Below are 19,448 nucleotides of genomic sequence, written 5' to 3'. Positions count from 1 at the left end.
GGGAATGCATTCATGCCTTTATGTTTGTGAATATAATTAAAATTTTTAAATGTACATGTAAACACCCATAGGAGATGTAAAAAGGGCATGGTTTTGAGATATTTCAGCATCATTCCCCAGACACTCCTCTACAAGTGAAGGGAAGAAGTCTTCATTACTTTTTTATTTCCATGGTGACAGTGTGAACGTTTGTAAGAAGCCCATTATGTTCCAGACTATTTAGACAAACCCCAGTGGGGTGTACCCACCAATCCAGCTCCTCTACCTCCGCGGAAGCAGACGGGAGAGGGAATTGCTTGGCCATGTGGTTTTCATGACCTGGAGGTGGGTCTAATCCCACAGAGTTGATGGGACTGTAAAGGCCAAGCTGATGCACTTGGGAAATAGAAACTCCATAGCTGAAAGCCAAGCACTTGACTTTTCCCACACCCTCGGTTTCAAGTCTCCCTCTATCAGCTACACAGCCCTTTTCAAATAACTGATAACATTCCTGAGTTAGACTTGGAATTTACAGTGTTGTATCACAACTTGCTCTATAAGCACTTTTCTCATTTCATTTTTACACGACCTTCAAGATAATTTTTCTCCTTTTATCTAACCCTAAAAGAAAGAAAAGATTTGAAGTCCCTCCCTCTCGCTCCCTCCAACCTCGATTGCAAACAGGGACTGCACATGGCGACGTCTCTCCCTCACCCAGCCAGGGAAAATCGACCTCTAGCAGGCAGATCTCAAGGTAGGAGACTTCTGGGCAGTCAAGCAGAAGATTGGGCTCCACAAACACTGGTCTTTTGTAGGCCCAGGTCTGCTGCTGGGGCTGACATGGCCCCTCTCCAGGTTGGAAGAGGTATAAGTCCTTTTTAAGTGTCCTTTAGCTTTATGGCCTCTCTGTTTCATAGCAATAATCACCATTAATATAAAGAGAGAATTTAAATAGGGAGAGGATTCTGGAGCATTCAGGTACTTGTTACAAAGTGTTTCAATCTCATTGTCCTTTTTAATCCTCCAACCCCCCTTGCCCCCAGAGTCAGCCGACAGGAGGCCTTGAGGATATTTGAGGGCAGGTCTTTTTGTACCCAGAGCTGGTATGCTCACCACTACTAGCTCATGCTGCCAAGCTACCAGGTAGTTGCTGCAAGCTAGACTGCCTCTAAACACTACAAGGCTTGAAGTGTGGCCCCCCAGGTGAGGTTCCTGCCTACTGGAAATTTACTTAGAATGATTACAAAATGCTGCAAATCGGGGTAGATATCTGTGCCAGGCTGGAGTATAGCAGGCTGAGTCCTGGGTGTGACCTCAAAGGGCCAAGAAAGAACCTGGAGCTTCTAGAATTCTGCCCTGGGCCTGCATGCCAGTTTGCATGAAAACCACCCAGGTGAGCACTCCAGGCTTCCTGTGTCATGCACAGAGGCTTACATGTTAGGGGGCCTAGGGCACTGGGCTTCTGAGTAGAAAGAGGGAGGGGACCCAGAGACTCAACGCCTGGCCTGCCTTCTTCAGGCTCCCTCTCTCTGGCCTCTTCCCCCTAGAGTGGCTACAGACCTTCACTTCCTGCCAGCAACACCCTCTCTCTCTGCACATATCCCTCCTCAAACCACCCCCCCCCCTTAGTTTTGAGTTCAAAAAGACCTGCCCTCAAGTACTCTCGTGACCTTCTGTTGGCTGACTCTGTGAGGGGCAAAGGGTGCCGGGAGCCAGTCCATCCTTGCTGTTTCAAGGGACCTGGCATTTATGGCATACGGTTCTTAATATGTTTGCTCACCTTCTTGGCGCTGTGTTTTAACCAAGGTCACCTCTCCGAGAAAGGTTGAATCCCCAGGTAGGGATTTTCCCCTGAAGTTAGGGAGGGAATAAAACCCCTCAACTAAGTGCCAGGCGGGTAATTAATCACTTTAACTATGAACAATCATGCTTAAGCTACATAATCTTTTCTCCCTGGAATGGAGATAAGAAACGCCCTAACCTTTGTAATAGAGATTGACAGGATTAAAATGAACTGGTATAAATACAGATGTAACAAGACAGAAAGAGACAGAACTCAGAACTCAGAACACAGAACTAAGGACACAGGGCTTGGAAGACAGGACCAAGAGAGACAGAGCCTAGGCACAGAACCTACACAGAACGTTCTCTAGAGACAGAAGAACTTCGCTGGAGAGAGCATGCCGGAGGATCCTGGAGAGGGACTGGCCTCGGAGCCTAGAGACAGAGCCTAGCGGGAGAACATGGCAAGGGATCCTGGACTGAACCTTACTACAGAGATTGGCAGGAGAACCTGACTGGAACCTGGACACTGAACCTGACTGGAGAGCCTGGACAGAACCTGGCTGGAGAACCTAGCGAGGGAACCTGGCAACCGAACCTCTCTGGAGAACCTACAGAACCTGGCAATAGAACCAGGCAAGAGAACCCAACCATGCTGATCAACTGAACGCTGCCTCCGTGTCATTCCTTCTTTGCCGACTCCGTCCACACCTTTGGGGACCCCTGGACCTGCTGGGGTTGGACCCCAGCAAAAGGGTATTGGAGGATTAAAAAGGAAGATGAGATTAAAACACTTTGTAGCAAGTTCCTAAATGCTCCCAATCCTCTTCCTATTTAAATTTTCTCTTTATATTAATGGTGATCATTGCTATGAAACAGAGAGGCCATTTCATCCCCAGCCGCAGAGCTGGACCTAACAAGCACAGGTACGCCCGGGCTTTCTCAGTGCGGCTCCGCTATGCCCTGTACGTGGCTGTCTCTTGGACTGAGGCCTTAGGTCACTGCTTGTGGAGTTTTCTGGAAAGAACACAAATGTTGCCTTTTGTTATAAGAACCACTATCTCACCAACTTAGTTTCCTGGAAATTGGTGTCCTGTCTCATTCTCTGATTGTACTGAATAACAGCCGCTTGCCTCTGTTGCCACCTCCCCAGATGCCCACACAGCCTTGGCAGCAAAACAGGGTTGTGGAAGCAGCGCTTGCTCACCAGCTTGGCGGATGCTCAGGCAGCCCTTCCCCTTCTTGTAGGAACTCAGGACAAGGACAGGGATGTGCAGGGGTCTTGGGTTGTATTCGTGGACCTTGAGAAACTTGTTAGCAGCATCAACTTTGGGAAAGCACTTCCATTGACACTGCTGTTGGCTCTGTGGATCCTGAAAAAGACACCTACCATAAAGGACTCCTGGTGGCTAACTTCTCAATTTTAAAAGGAAGGAAGGAAGGAAGAGAGGGAGGGAGGGAGGGGAAAGGAAGGAAAGGGAGGAAAAAAAAAATTGAAAAGAGCCTAGCAACCATTTCTACACAGGGGCCTCCAGGCTCTCATAAGCAACACTTTAGGGACAGGCCAGCACTGAACTACCTGACTCCTACACTGAACTGCCTGCTTGTACTCTGCTCCTGTCCCCTAAGCCAACCCTTATAAACGAGTTCCTGGAATTGTGTTTTAACCAACTGGACTGAGACTTTCCCCACAGAATCAGAGCTGTGCAGCTCTATCTACATTAGCATCTTAAGCAACCAATCAGAACAACTCCATTCTGGCCAATCAGGGCAATGCTTTTTGGACCAATCAAACTGCAAGGATTTGGAGCCCTCATTTGCATGAGGATGGACCAATAAGAGACTATAGAGATCAGTTCCCCCTGGCTTCCAGAGCATTTTCACCTTGCACGTAAAGGTAAGGGAGCTGAAACCCAGAAGACAGAACACCAAAGATGTCCTGCTGTGCCGGAGAGGAGAGGGCAGGGCAGAATGGAACAGAACAGAGTAGAACAGAGATGTCCAGCTGGAGAGGGCCCTCACCCTAAGGCTGCCTCACAACCATGCTTTCCACAGCCGCTGTTTCATTACTGAGCTGTAAAACTATCAAGCTGTTCCATAGTCACACTGTTCTCACCATGGCGCTGTATCACAGTTGAGCTGTTTGCACTAAATAAAGTTTTCTTCTTCACTGCACTCCAAATTGGGGGTTCCTATTGGCATTGAATTGGCACCCATGACCATTGGTTGACAACAGACCTGGACCATGGGAAAGTTGGGGTTACTGAGGGATGCTATCAAACATCCACAGGATTGGAAATGAACACAAATGTAGCTGGCGACAGTGCGGGGCAGATCAGGGACACCTGGGCAGACCCCAGCGCGGACTGTTGCTGGTGGAAGGGTATATAAACAGGTCATTCGGAGAGGCAGGCCTGCCTCTGGAACAGTAACCTCTGGCCCATTTCTCGGGTAAATCCCGATGTGCTGTGGGTGATGGGCATAATGGGTTCAGAGTGAGAGATGGAGGGGACTGAAAGACCCCTCATCCACCAGGAAGGGTCCCATAGCCATCCAGCCAGTCGCAGCCTCTGTTCTTGTCCACCTTTGTGACTTGGCATCACTGTGTCCCTTCTGCATTGCAGACAAGTGGTGTTACCTGTGATTTTCCACTGAGTGCTGCTAAGTGAGAACTGAAGTTTGTAGGTTTTTTGTGTTTGTCCAGGTATAGAGAAAGGAGCAATGGGGGGCCCAGGGCCTGGCGATGTAGCCAAAGTGTCAGCAGGAGCAGTGTCGGGAGGAAGCAGTCTGGCCGGAGGGGTCAGCGTCTTCTCCTGGGGAAGGCCACTGGGGATTTTTAGTTCAAATCAATATGGTGGCCGTGAAGGTGGCTGAGGGTGGAGAGGGTGAATGTACCCAGTGACCCTTCTTACTGCTGGGATGGGAATCTTTTAGCTACTGTAGATGTTTGCCTGAGCCTGCGGCTGGCCCTCCATCAGCAGGGCTCTCTGCTTCCCGGTGGGCTGTGCGTGGCTGTCCTGTCTGAGATCACAGCCGTGACCAAGAATGGGAGGGGGGACCCCAGCCTAGAGTGGTAGGGCTTTGGCTCAGACACTCAGACTCCCCTGACTCACCACACTTCCTCCCACTTTCTTAATCTCTCCATTTCCTCCCAGTTTTGTACACATCCATCTCTTTTATTTTTCTAAAACTTTGATTCTGAAGTATTTTAAACATACAGAAAATCCCATATAATACTAAAACAATCACTAGCTCTGTCAACTCTTATCAGTTTGCCATTTCATTTTAAGAAATAAAATCTCCCCCCTGGCTGGTGTGGCTCAGCTGGTTGGGAGTGTCAGCCCATGCACCAAGAGGTCGCAGGTTCGATTCCCAGGCAGGGCACATACCCAGGTTTTGACTTCCATCCCTGGTTGGGGTACATGGGGAGGCAACCAATCAATGTTTCCCTTTCAATATTTCTCTGTTTAACTCCCATCCTCTCTCTCTAAAATCAATTTTTTAAATAAAGTTTAAAAAAATAAAATCTCACATGTGTTTAAGCTCCTTTACCTGTAAATACCTCCATCTATTTCTCCTCCGGAGGGAGTCGCTGTCCTGGGTTAGGAGTGTAACCCCCACAGTGCATATTGGAGTAGTCTTTATATCTATGTGTGTATCTACAGACAGTTAGTAATACAAGTTGCGTGGTTTTAAACTTATACACTGAATACAACCATTTTTAGCTTCTCTTTTTTAAAGATATTTTTTCTTTCGATTTTATTTTTATTGGATTCAGGTATAAAGCTTAGTGCTTAGACCATCGGTTCTCAACCTGTGGGTCGCAACCCCTTTGGGGGTCGAACGACCCTTTCACAGGGGTCGCCTAAGACCATCGGAAAACACATATATAATTACATATTGTTTTTGTGATTAATCACTATGCTTTAATTATGTTCAATTTGTAACGATGAAATTGGGGGTCACCACAATATGAGGAACTGTATTAAAGGGTCGCGGCATTAGGAAGGTTGAGAACCACAGGCTTAGACAATCAGATATTTTACATAGTGTTTCCTTTGATACTTCCAGTACTCCAACTGGAAGTATAGTTATCACAATATTATTGACTATATTTCCTGTGCTTTACTTACATTTCGGTGACTATTTTGTAACTACCAATTTGTACTTAATCCCTTCACCTCTTTTTCCCAGTCCCCCAACCACCACCCCTCTGTAATCACTAGTCCACTCTGTGTCTATGAGTTTGTTTCAATTTGGTTTGTTCATTTATTTTGTTCTTTAGATTCTACATATAAGTGAAGTTATATGGTATTTGTCTGTCTCTGACTGACTTATTTCACTGAGCATAATGCCCTCTAGATTAATCCATGCTGTTGCAAATGGTTAAAGATTTCATTCTTTTTTATGACTGAGTAATTGTCTGTTGTCTTTGTGCATCTAAGATAACATATCTTTGAAGTGTCTAGACCCCTGAAGGCACAACTGCTGGCACCAGAGCGTGAGACCATATTATCTTGCAGCTCACATACCATCTCTATGTGCTGCTATCTCTATGTGCTATGAATGTTAACTATCCTGGATCCACCGAATAGCTCCATCATGAATGTCAAAAGCCACTTTACATAATGTAAAATAAGTATGTGTCTTTTCATTTTACTTTTTAATCCAAGCTCAGAGATGTCCCACTTTGTTTTCTCCTGCCTCCCTAATCTACCACCAATGGATTTCATGCACCCCTCTCCCCCTTTACATCCCCTCCTTTGATTCTTGTATAAAATAAGCTGCAGAACTGCCATTCTCAAGAATATTTTCTCAATCCATTGAGATTTTTCTTCCCAGCAATTGTCATCAGTTTGACTCAACTAAACTCTAAGACTTTTTCTTACACTGGATGTGTTTTCGTCAACACTCTGGTTCATTAATTTTAACTGCTGTATGGTATTCTATACCTCAGTTTATCCATTCTGTTGATGGACAAATAAGTGCTTATAATTTGGTTTTCTTAAAAGTAGTGTGCAGCAAATATTCTCATAAAGGTCTCCCTGCACCCATGTGCAAGAGTTTTTCTAGAGTGCATAACTAGGAGGTCGGTGTATCTTCAACTCTACAAGATATTGCAAACTCCTCTCCAGAGTGACTCTGTGAGCAGTACTCCCCAGCAGCATATGGGTTCCTGTTTTTCCATATCCTCGAGTATTATCAGACTTTTAAGATTTTGCCACTGGGATATGTGTAAAATGAGATCTCCTGGTTATTTTCTCTTTCAAGGCCCCAGTGCTTCTAAAAGCTCCACCCACAGCCCACACCCAGTCACACACAAAGGGGATGGATCAAGCATGGAAAACTTGGGAGGCCTTCATTCTGACCTCTAGGTATTGGGAGTGCACAGAGCTATTTGTGGGGACACCTTCTCCATCTACACTCTCCCCTTAGATAATCTCCCTGACAAAGGACTTGGAAATACTAACACATAGGCCAGTGACTTCTAAATGTATAAATAGCTCCATCAAGAATGTCAAAAGCCACTTAACAAATTTAATTAATTACTAGTACAACTCCATTAAAACTTAACCTGCCCACTGCCCAATTAAATTTCCTCCTCAACCCTAATTCTTTCCCATTTTTCCCCATCTTTCAATTCAGTTTCTATGTCATATTGTTCTTGGATTTCCCCCCTTCTTTCCAATTTCACTGCTGCTCTCACAACCTTGGTCCAAGCCACCATCATCTTTTGCTGGGATCACTGCAGTTGCCTCCTAACTGGTCTTGCTATTTGTCCTCTTGCCCTTACAAACATCTCTAGCCAGCAGCCAAGACGCTCTTTATAGAACATTAAAAAAATAAAATGCCATTCCCCTACGTAAAATCCCCCAATGGTTCTTAGTATCGAAAATTCAAATTCTAGGATACTGTAATCTAGAAGGCCAATGAGATCTGGTTCCTGCCTGCCTCTCCTTCCACAATGCCTCTCCAGCCTCTGGGACTTTCTCTATGTGAAGGGCTCCTCCCTTGATCTTTTCATGGCTTCCTTGTCATTCAGGGATCCACCACTTCTTCAAAGTTCTGTCCTGATCACCCCACCCTAGCTATATAGTAGTTCGACCCTGTAGCATCACCCTATTCTTTTTTTCATGCTGGAACTTCTTTTTTTTTATAATATATTTTTATTGATTTCATAGAGAGGGAAGAAGGGGAAGAGAGAGATAGAAACCATGAATGGTGAAAAAGATAGAAACATCAATGATGAGAGAGAATCATTGATTGGCCTCCTCCTGCATGCCCCACACTGGGGATGGAGCCCACAGTCTAGGCATGTGCCCTGACCAGTAATCAAACTGTGACCTCCTGGTGGTTTGTTCTTTAGATTCTACATATAAGTGAAGTTATATGGTAACTTCTGAGCCACACCACTAAACCACTGAGCCACACCAGCTGGGCTCATTCTGGAACTTCTTATTGCTAAGTGCTATGGTCTGTACCCCACCAGGATATCATCTCCATGACAACTGTCAACCTTACTCTATACTTGCAGTGCCTGGCAAGAAGTGGGTGGCCACAGAATTCTGTTGAATTAGTGAATGAATTGATGGGGTCAACAATTTAGAATAGCCTAGGGTCGGCAAACTCATTAGTCAACAGAGCCAAGTATCAACAGTACAACGATTGAAATTTCTTTTGAGAGCCAAATTTTTTAAACTTAAACTGTATAGGTAGGTACATTGTTATTAACTTAATTAGGGTACTCCTAAGGCTTAGGAAGAGCCACACTCAAGGGCCCTAGGCCGTCAAATGAAATTTCTCCCAGAGTCTGGGTGTATAAAAGCTGCTGGAGACAATACAACACGTCTTTAGCTAGAATTGTGATTCTGAAACTTTTAGTCCCAGGACTACTTCACAATGTTAAAAATTATGGAGGACTTCAAAGCCCTGTGTTCATGTCGAATATATCTACAGATATTTGCTGTATTAGAAAATAAGTGAAGAAAATGTTAAGATATTTATTTTTAAAAAATAAGCAATTACGTGTTGACATTGTAAATTTGTATAACATTAAAAAAAATTCGTGAGCAATGGCACACTTTAAGAGCCGCTCTACATATACAGTGCCTAATTATAACCAGGAAAGAGTCTGCTGAATGAGTGGATATATGTGGGCTCAAGAATTTAGACCAAACTTTAGGGACAGATGTAACCCTTGCCCAGCATGTGGGTAGAGGACAAAAGACCACGCCTTTCCCCCTCCATTCTCCTCATGGTTCACCCACCCACCCACTCACACACTTCCAGCCCAATGTAGCCCTCTCTTCCCTTTTCCCTAACAGTTTTCTCTGACCAGAAAAAAATAAAAATAAAGTGAGAAATAAGTTTAGTGTCACTGGGAATTGCTTTGCAAGCTGTGTATGTCTTTAAAATGTGCTTATTTCTGTAACCAGAATAATGATTGTGTAAGTTTTAATCCAGGGAATTCACCTTGACAGTATGAGTGTTGAGGCCTGATTTGACCAGGATTTGCTTATTCCTTTTTTGTGTTCATGTTGAAAAACCAAACTGAGTGTCATATTATTTTTTTAGGGCAGTACCGAAACCAACTTCTTCCTCTTTCTAAGAAGAAGCTGCTCCCTCCCTTTTTATTTCTTTCCTCTGAGTAGAGGAAATTCACAGAGCCATGGTAAAAAAAAAAAAAAAAAAAAAAAAAATGGTCATCTGCGTGCCCCTACTGAAGTGTCTGAAGCTCCCCAGGCCCTGGGCACGCCTCTTCACGTCCACTTCCTGACGTCACACTATTTTTGTCTTTGAATAGCTTATTGACACGATCGCCTCGGAGATCGGAGAACTGAAACAGGAGATGGTGCAGACAGATGTCAGCCTGGACAATGGCCTGGAACCCACCGACGCCCACAGGTGACCGAGGCGATGCGGCGAGACGGGAGCTAAGTGGACCCTATTCGTGTTGAGGACTGTGCCCTTTCCGGGGCTCCTCAAGTTTGGGAACTGGGAGTGTGGTGGCCGCTCCAGATGAAACCCTGGAGGAGGTGGGCGTGGCCTAGGAACCAGCTGTCTGCTTGTTTATTTTAATCCCTGCGAAGGCACTTGAACTTTACCACCTTTCCCTTCCTCCTGGCACCAGAACCCGGAAACCTAAAATTCTATCTGCCATATCCACCTACTCACAGTGATGGAAACAATAACGCAGCCGGATCCTCCGTGCGCAAAATAGAACTCAGTGTAGCCTGTATCAGTCTCCAGGAGGTTTACAGGGGAGCGCTCAGAGGATGGACTCATTTTGCGTTCTCAGGTCAGAAAACCCCCAGCACCCACCATAGCGGTTAGCCTGCGGTGCAGCCCCGCGTTCTGATAGTTGGATGTGATTGTAAATGACTAAGAAAGGGGAGGCAGTGTGTTGTCCTGGTTAAGCATGATATTTGTGAACGTATTTCATGGATCAGAGTAGGTAGTAAGGGACTGATCTTTATCTGGAGAATAGAGGTGCCAGATCAGGGTGGGGGTGGCAGGTTGGAGGAGCTTGTCAAACCTCATCCAGCTCTTGGACCGTGTAATTCATTGCTAGCAAAACAACAGAATATACTGACGGCTGAACGGCATGGACAGTTGGTGCTTGAGAGGCCAGGTTTGTGATCTGTGTGCCCTTTTCCCCAGGAAATGGGGTTGAGGCTGCCTGTGCAGGGTGAGGGTGAGCTTCACCCAGTTGGATTTGCTTGCAAGTCTTGAGACAGGCAGGAGTCGAACTGCAAAGGCAGGCAGGGGAACCAGCTGGGTTTGGTTGTCCAGGCAAATTTTAAACTGGCAGGACTTGTTCCCTGCCCTAGCCCAAGGGGAGAGTGGCAATCCCACTTGGCAGCTGTAAGGTGGTGCTTTAACTCCTATGTCTCTGGAGGAACTGTATTCTCCCGTAGCTGTGGACATTCTGCCTTACGTTTCCTTCTCCACAAAATGACAGGGGTAGACCAGGTGGCCCCCAAGCCACTTGGAGCGGAACTAGGCATTTTATAATTTCTCTTGATTTCAATGTGAATGGCTTTGATTGGTGAACTTTCCCCCCATAATCTGGACAAGTACACCATGATTTCTGATTCTCTTTCCACCTCCCATTCAGAGTAGTTTTAAACTCCGTGGAACTTTCGCCAGGGGATTTCTCCTTACCCTTTACATTACTAAGCTAAAAATAAATTGGGAGTCTCGGCTGATGACAAAAAAGTAAAGAAGAGAGAGTTCATAGCACTGATTTCCTACATCCAGGAAACATAATACTACAAGGTGAACCCCAGACTCTGCAGAGGACAGGACCCTTCCTACATATAAGCCATGGAGATGCTAGGCTTGCTGGAAGGAGTAATAATGTGCTAAGGGCTGGCAACAGCTTGGTCTCTGACTGCGTGGGCATTGAAGTGGGAGAGCTGGGCCTTCATTTAATCTTTAACATCGCTGCTAGTCTTTTCTTTTTAAATTGAAGAGTGACTGTAACTTGGTTTTATCAGGTCAATATGTATTCTTGAATGCTATGTTGGTTAACACTGATTGTATAAAACTTCAGAGGCATTTTACTTGGCACTTTCCTTGATGGGAAAGAAAGGGAAAAAAGGCAAGATTGTCTTGATTTAACAATGCCTATGGTGTTTACCACGTGCCAGTCACTGTTCTAAATGCATTACAGCTGGAACTCATTGAAGCTCCTAACTGCACTGTGTGACCCTCTTTCTGCTGATGAGGGACCCGTATTTTGTGGTAAAAGTCTGACTAAGAAGGCTATGGCTTCTGTGCTGGCGTCTCTCGCTGAGTTTTAGAAGCGTGGATTGGTGACTTTGCTGTCAGTTCCTCCATTTTGCCAATGACGTCAGGAGGGACGGATAACCCAGAGGAGGGGATGGAGGACATGGTGTTGTTTCCACAGTGAAGGCGGAGCAGAGCTGTGGGTGGTCGCAGGGAAGCAGGCAGGGCCGCCTCCAGTGGGAACACTGGAGAGAGAAGAAGCAGTCGGCCCCTCAGGACCTTAACTGGGCGTGTTCTGGTGGCTGCACAGATGCCTGGCAGTGAGGGGCCTTTTGCAGCCTCATGGTTGGTGAGTGTGAGCTGTGATATGACCTCACCCACTCCACCCACAGTCACCAGGAAGTGTCTGTGGTTCCCTAGTTTGTTGAATGCTGGATTAAGTGTCAGGCCGGTGCCCTAGGTTAGAAATCGCTGTTCCCCAACCTGCATTGGCTTTTCGTTGCTCTTTCGTGGTTAATAGTGAGATGAGCTTGAGATCTGACCTCTTCTTGTATTATGAACCCCTTTGCAGATTAATATTTTGAATGCATAAAGTAAAATATGGAGGACGAGGGGAAAACAATTATAGTGGGATACAATGGTTAGAATGTAAAAATGCATGGTTTCATAGCATTGGTGCTTCTTTATTAACACATCGAATGATGGGGTCTGGCAGTGGGACTAGGAGCCGCTGTCCTCTGGAAGCGGAGAAGAGAATAAGCAATACTTCTGCGCAGATCATGGAAACATCTAGAGTTTTGGTTGGGGACAAAGCTTCAGCTGCTGAGATTTTTTTTGCCTGCATTCAAAATGGGAGGGAGTGAATTTCAAAACCAGGTTAGCGAGAGTGCTGGTGTCCCTTTTTTCCGCCCAATAGTCAGTTCCCACTTCAGCTCACCTGACCTACCGGCATCGTCTGACACGGAAGACCCACCCTCCCTGCCTGGGACACTTGCTTGGCTTGGCTTCTGGGATGCCATGAGCCCTGGTTTCTCTCCCCTCACCAGCTGCTGCTTCGAGGCTCCTGACTGGCTCCTGCTTATCTTCTTGACCCCCTAACCCTGGAGCACCCAGAGCTCACTCCTTGAGCCTCTCCTCTTCACACATCTCCTCTTCCCTCCCCCACCACCCTCGAGGAAGACACAGAAGCATCTCTGCCTCGGTGAAGTGAGGATAATGATGGAACCTGGCCTCAGAGTTGTTAGGAAGATTAAGTGAATGCACAGCTGCGAAGGACTTCACCCGGTGCTGGCACGTGGTAAACACATGCATGGTTTACTGAAAGAGATCTCTAATTTCCTAGGTAATTTCAGTCAGTCCCGCGGCTTGAATACGTCTGTGTATCCGTGATTCCCGACTTGCATCCCTAGGCCTGTCCTCTCTTGGAATCCAGACGTTTGCATCCAGCTGCCCACTCAGCCTGACCTTTGGGAGCTCAAACTTAAAAAGACCAAGACGAACCCTTGGTTCCCTTCACAGACCTGCTTCTTCCCTGGTCTTCCTGTCCCAGTGACCATGCCTCCAGGTGCTTGGGCCCTCAGTCATCCCTGGTGCCTCTCCTTCTTTCCTGACGTCCTCCCATCCATCTCTAAATCCTGGCATCTCTACCTTTAACTTAGATCCAGGATCGGACCACTTTTCACCAGCACCACGACAGTAGAACCCTGCCTGTTGTCTCTACTTTCACCCCTCCCCCCTTCTCTGGGCGTTAGCTAAGCAGCATCGAAACTGATCTGACTTTAGTTCATTTAAATCCACGTCATGTCACTCCTGTTCAAAGCCCTTCAGTAGTTTTTCATTGAAAACCAAAATCCCCACCATGGCCTTCGGAGTCCCCACAGGATATGACTCACATCCCCTCACCATCTCTTCTCTTACCGTCTCTTCCCCTTCAGCGCTCTGCTCCAGGCGCGCCAGCTTCTTGCTAAGCAGCCTTTGTGCTTGCTGTTCCCTCTGCCTGGAATGCCCTTCCTCCAGGAAGCATTCCCCCTTGGACCCTGCCTTTCTTCTGTCACCTTAGCTGGCTTTATTTTTCTTTCTAGAACTTGTGCAGACCTGAAATATATTCACTTGAGTAATTGTGCATTTTCTGCCTCCCGGCACTAGAAGGTGGGCGTTTTTGACAGCACGGGCTTGGTCTGTGTCTGGTGCTGTTTTTTCCAGTGCCTAGAATAGTGTCTGTCATGTAGCATCCACTCAATCGGTGTGTTGATCGGACGAATGAAAGGTGCTAGCCCTTTGGATCTTCTAAAAGTATTCGAGCATCAGAAGCCTCTTGTATAAAAAAGACTTCACCCTTGTCAAGCAATTAGGGGATCCCAGCCAGTGCATTAAAAAAAAAAAAAAAAATTGAAATTGTGTGACAGGCCTTAAGCATCCTCCCTAGAAAAGAAGAGAGACCAGAATCTCTTTCCCCTACATTCAAGCCCCACTTCCTCATCAGTCCAAGTATGGAAAAGAGGAAAAGATTTGTTTTGCTGACTAACACTGATGAGGCACAGATACTGTGCAAGAAGACAAAATGCAAAATGATTTTTGCATCAATGACTTGAACTTGCTTCCTAATGACCTCATATACACTCCCCAAAATCCTTAGAAGAGTAAAAGTTGGTATAAATCAACAAAGAATAGTCACTTTTTATCTGATGTTTAAAAAGGAAAAGATGGGAAGAAATAATATAAAGTGACATTAAATTCTGTATTCAAAGTCACTGAAATGGAGGACATATTTTTTTTAATATGGAAAACTATTGGATAGATGCAGATTTATTCTAAGCTTAGAAGATTTAAGTTCCAAAGATAGTTATATCAGATTTAGGCACATATGTTTCTTAGTTATCATGCAGCTAATGGCCTTGACCAAACCAATTCATGGCATGGTGAATATTTCTGCATATAATATTTCTGCATATTGAACAAAGTAAAGCAAGCAAATCTAAAAGATGGGAAGAAATTCACTGGGTTTTGTTTGTTTTGCTATGAGTTTATGATCTAAGATTCATAAGCAGAAATATAAATAATAGAAGTACATATATATTTGTACTTTTCTCATAATTTCTAGGTTATTTTCTCTTTTCATCTCCTTCGCCCCCTGACCCTCGATAATCCTTTGTATAAAGTTACGGTTTCCATAAATATGAACCAGTGAACTGGCTGCTAGCTCAGAATTCCCATGACTTTAGCCTGGAACTTAGACTAGACATGTGAAAATTGTAAAATGATGCGCTGCTAAAACTGGAGAGTCCCCACTCCTGAGTCCCACAGCACTGAGATAAGTACTTGAGTCACAACATAGAAATACCTCTCTTCATTCATCATGGTTTCCAGGCATTAAAAAGACACACACCCAGGCAAAGAAATAAGAGAGCAAGCAAACAATCAAAAGCGGTTTTGTCTCAGGTGTGGGTTCATGGTCGTATTTAGTTTCATATTTTTGCATTGTTCTTTTTGCACAGTGTAAAGTTCTACTTCGGTAATAATAATAAAAAAGAAATCTTACATGTTCTTTAAAAACAAAAAACAAAAACAAAAAAACACACCTTCCCTAATATAATAGGTCTCACCAATTAAGACGGACCAAACAACCTCCTACCTGGAATGACCTGCTTCCTCCTCAAGGTCCCCAGGGCACCTAGTATATTCCTCTATTATGTACTCATTCCATTATAGGATGCTTGTTTACAGTTCTTTCTCCCTTAGGTTGTATAAAACTTCAGGCTCCACTGTCTAGGTCAGTGGTTCTCCATCTTCTGGCCCTGTAAATACGGTTCCTCATGTTGTGACCCAACCATAAAATTATTTTCGTTGCTACTTCATAACTGTAATGTTGCTACTATTATGAATCGTAATGTAAATATCTGATATGCAGGATGGTCTTAGGCGACCCCTGTGAAAGGGTCGTTCGATCGCCAAAGGGGTCGCGACCCACAGGTTGAGAACCACTGGTCTAGGTGTTTTGGCAAATAGCACCCACTCAATAAATATTTTCTTTAAGTTGAACTTAATTGTTGCTGCATTGGTAACAGTAGGAGCAAAGAGTTAGACAATCTCATAGAATCCCTTGAAATCATATTCCAAACACTCATATTCCAAACACTCCTGGTGGCTTGAAATCAGAAAACACCTTTCGGGCAATTGACCAAGCTAGTCACAGCAGACCGTCTTCAGTGGGCACGGTAGGAAAATGTCTTTTTGCAAAACTGTTTCCGCTACATAACCTCCTGGCTTGAACAAAGCGATGCCCACCCCTCCCCACTGGAGGAAAGAGCAGCCGTGTCTCTGGTGTGACTTGGGTGTTTCAGATGAGTAGATTTTCAGCTGCCTCTCCGAACACAATCCCTACCCAAGTCACAGAGTTTCTCTCTTCTGTTTCCCATCAGATATTCTTTGAGAAAGAATATGGACAGGCAGGCACCAACAAATTTCCAAGAATTATGGGACTGTACACTTACAGTTCTTAGAAATAGATCGTGTGCAAGAAGAAACAATAAACTTTGATAACACCAGACACTTTTTTCAAGGGGCCTGAGATACTGCAAAATATAATTGCTATTATGTAGCAAATGCTGTGAGCCTCTCCTGACCTATTGAACCAGACTGGAGCTCACAGGAAAGGAAAAAAAAAAAAAACACGCACACACACAAAAACCAACCTTTCGGACAGGTGCGAGCAGTGATGGCGAACCTTTTGAGCTCGGCGTGTCAGCATTTTGAAAAACCCTAACTTAACTCTGGTGCCGTGTCACATATAGAAATTTTTTGATATTTGCAACCATAGTAAAACAAAGACTTCTTTTTTGATACTTATTTTATATATTTAAATGCCATTTAACAAAGAAAAATCAACCAAAAACATGAGTTCATGTGTCACCTCTGACACGCGTGTCATAGGTTCGCCATCACTGGGTGCGACTGTCCCAGGAGAGTGGGCTGCTCTCAGATGCTGGGGGACCTTAGGATGTGCCCAAGCCCTGAGCCAGGGGCCTGTTAGCTTGTTGGCTGTCTGATTTCTTTGCCTTGTATGTATCCTTTCCTTGTTTTTCTGTGCATTTAAATGGTAGATCACACATGATTTCACTGACTTACCAGTGTGTGTGTGTTTTTAGCATCCTGGAAATCCGCAGTGTATCCTAGGCTGGCTCCCCTAGGTACACACAATTTTCACAGGGCGCACTCTAAGGTAGATCTATTTTACCCTTTACAGACCTTGCCTTGCTATGTTGGTAGTTGATTCTGCCACTAAATATCTGCTTGGTTAGAGTGCAGTACGGACTGAATCCAGCTATGAAATAACACCAGTGTAATCAAAGGCACTTAAAGGCCAACAATTGCAAATCCACGAAATGCTTGCCAATTTGTGAAGCCTGGTGCATGCCGCTGCTTAGGCTCAAGGTCAGTGGGCCAAGACTGGGAGCCGCCTGGCGCCTTCTCCTGTTTTCAGCTGCAGGGGTGCCTGGGACAACAGGTTCTTTGTTTCATTTCTTAGTTTTACAGGAATGAATGAAGGTCCCTGCCAGCGTTGGCTCCATATCTGCCCTTTTCAGCCTTCGCTGAAGAGTCCACGAGAGGAAGTTCATAAGCAAAAAAAAAAACAAAAAAAAGAAACAGGCACCAAATCTTCCTCCTCTTGTGAAAATGGCAGTGCCTTGTCCCCGGAGGCAGACACACATTTTTGTTCCCATTTCCGTGCTGTTCTCTCTTCCCAGCCCTCAGTAGACAGAACTTAAAAATCGCCGAAGGTCCTGAAAGTTTTTCGCAAATGCCCTGCGACATGGTTTTAGAAACCTTTTTTAAGAAGTCGAGGCCTCCTCCCTCCGAAAGCAGCAGTCCTTAGCCGTGCAGGAATAAAATCTGCGATGCGAAATATGTCAGTCATTTTCCTTTTGGAATTTAAGAGGACAAAAAAGGTCCCAAGGGATTGGCATATCCACTGCTGTGGGGTCAGTAAACTGCACAAGTCAGAGAAGTGGTCCCAAGCCCAGTTCTATCATTAATTTCTAACATTTTCACCTCAAATAGGAGATAGAAGGATGGCCTGTACTATCTCTCACAATGTAGGTAAACAGGCCAGGATCCTTACAAGAATATTGCCTACCCGAGACCTCTGCCCATTGCTTTTCCCATCTTGGGTGGTGGGTAAGTTTCCTCAACTCACCTGCTAATTTCTCAGCAATAAACCGAGAAACTAGCCAATGCCCCTTCTTTAGCCAGAATGAATTTTTACTTCCCTTCTTCTCCCAGTTTAAGTACTACACAGTAAGCGTGTAATTCAGCCTCAAAGATTCTAAAGAACTGTTTTCATGATTGAATGTGATTAAGAAATCACTGGACATCAACCACTAGGTATCTTTGAAATGGAAGGTTTTCTGGGAATTCTTTGTTTGCTCTGTGTATGTATATGTGTTTAACAAAAATTAGAATTGGTCCCTGTACCAGAAATTTTTATCAGACGGATCTCTTCAGTATGAGCTGTTGTTTTCTCTGTCTCTCTACATAAGAGGCCTTTTCTATTAATATATTTTCAGAAACCACTGATCACAGATCCATCACTTCTCTTCTCCCAGTCCTGGAGGCCCTGGATCCAGCTTCGACCCAGCCTGGCATCTTCGCCACTGCTTGCCATTTGGGCTGTGTTTGCTTTCTTCTTCCTGTATACACAAGGATTTACTGCTCCAGGACTCCAACTTCTGTCTGGTCCTTAGCTCTTAAGACACCTCTTCATTGGCCTCTTGTAGCTGGAATCCTGAACCCTCCATAGTAGTGCCACGTCCTGGGCTGCACCTTCCTGCCCTGGCAGCAGGTTGAGGCAGCGTCATGTGAAAAGGCTTCGTGAGGCTGGGACACAGCTGAAGGCTCAGCACCAGCAGAATGAGGAAGGGAGGCCCCAGAGAGGTGAGAGATGGGTGGGAAATTTTAATTTAAAAATATCAAGAGAAGTAGCCTTTCATTCTTTTTTCTTTCCATCTGAATGTTGAGGATGGCCAGCACCAGAGTATAGGTTGGGTCTAGATCTACCAAGGATGGAGATGGCTCCAGCCTCAAGGGCCTGCCAGGAGCCACCCTCAAAAAAGGTTGCCATTAAAATGACAAAACTAGCTCCGGAATTTTGTTTATAGAATAGTCTTCGTGTCCTAGGATGGAAACACATTGCTTTGCTTCGTTTTTATGGATTTCTAAAATTAGGAGACAATTAAAGAGACATTCTGGAAACTCTACTAAGCAGAATTTTTACTCAGCGTTCTCAAGATAGTCCAGGCTCTTAGAATCAGTTCTTTTCAGATTTTGTTTTAGTACCATATTCCCTTATTTCCCCAACAATAATCTATCTTTAGAGACGGGGAAACTGAGGCTAAATGACATGTAGTAACAGATCAAGGCCTTTCAGGTATCAGTAAGCAACTGAGGCTTTGATTCACGTCTGCCGACAGATGCTCTTTCCATTAGCCATCGAAGATTATGAGGCTGAGGGAAGACTAGAATCGGGGGTTGACTAGATGGAAACTATGACATGCCTTACAAAAGTTAGCTTTCTTTTGTAATCTCACCTGAGGATATTTTTTCCCATTGCTTTGCAGAGAGAGTGGAAGGGAAGGACAGAAGGGGGGAGAGGGGGGAGAGAAACATCTATGTAAGAGACACACATTGACACCAACTGGTTGCCTCCCCACTGGTCCCGATCTGGGGTGGGGAGTGAACCGCAACCCAGGTATGTGACCTTGATCGCGAATCAAACCTGAGACCCTTCAGTGAGTGGGCTGACACTTTAACCACCGAGCAACACCAGCCAGGGCCAAAAGTTAGCATTTTAATGTTAATGCATTTACATGTGCAGGAAATGAGAACTCATTGATAACTGGCTGCTAAAGCCCCCCACACCCACCCCCTTGTTGCTGGTGTGGTTCCCACTTTGGGTTTTT

The 19,448-nt window shown here is 45.1% G+C and overlaps 1 protein-coding gene across 9 annotated transcripts in view; it reads left to right on the top strand.

Annotated features, from left to right (window-relative positions):
• The window catches only part of RIN2 (Ras and Rab interactor 2), a 213,994-nt gene that overhangs the window by 137,301 nt on the left and 57,245 nt on the right, over positions 1-19,448 (top strand). For 7 of the 9 annotated variants that reach the window (XM_059705433.1, XM_059705435.1, XM_059705432.1 and 4 more), the window contains one exon: positions 9,566-9,666. The exons of 1 other annotated variant lie outside the window; for it this stretch is intronic. In XM_059705433.1, coding sequence (XP_059561416.1) covers positions 9,566-9,666 — 101 coding nt within the window. Of the gene's footprint in view, positions 1-9,565; positions 9,667-9,892; positions 10,061-19,448 lie in introns of those variants that run through there. One more of the 9 variants, XM_059705438.1, reaches the window with a different exon arrangement.

The sequence above is a fragment of the Myotis daubentonii genome, chromosome 8 (genome assembly GCF_963259705.1).
Source record: "Myotis daubentonii chromosome 8, mMyoDau2.1, whole genome shotgun sequence".
Lineage (NCBI taxonomy): Eukaryota > Metazoa > Chordata > Mammalia > Chiroptera > Vespertilionidae > Myotis > Myotis daubentonii.
The sequence above is the reverse complement of the archived record's forward strand: the minus strand, read 5'-3'. Positions and strand labels throughout refer to the sequence as shown.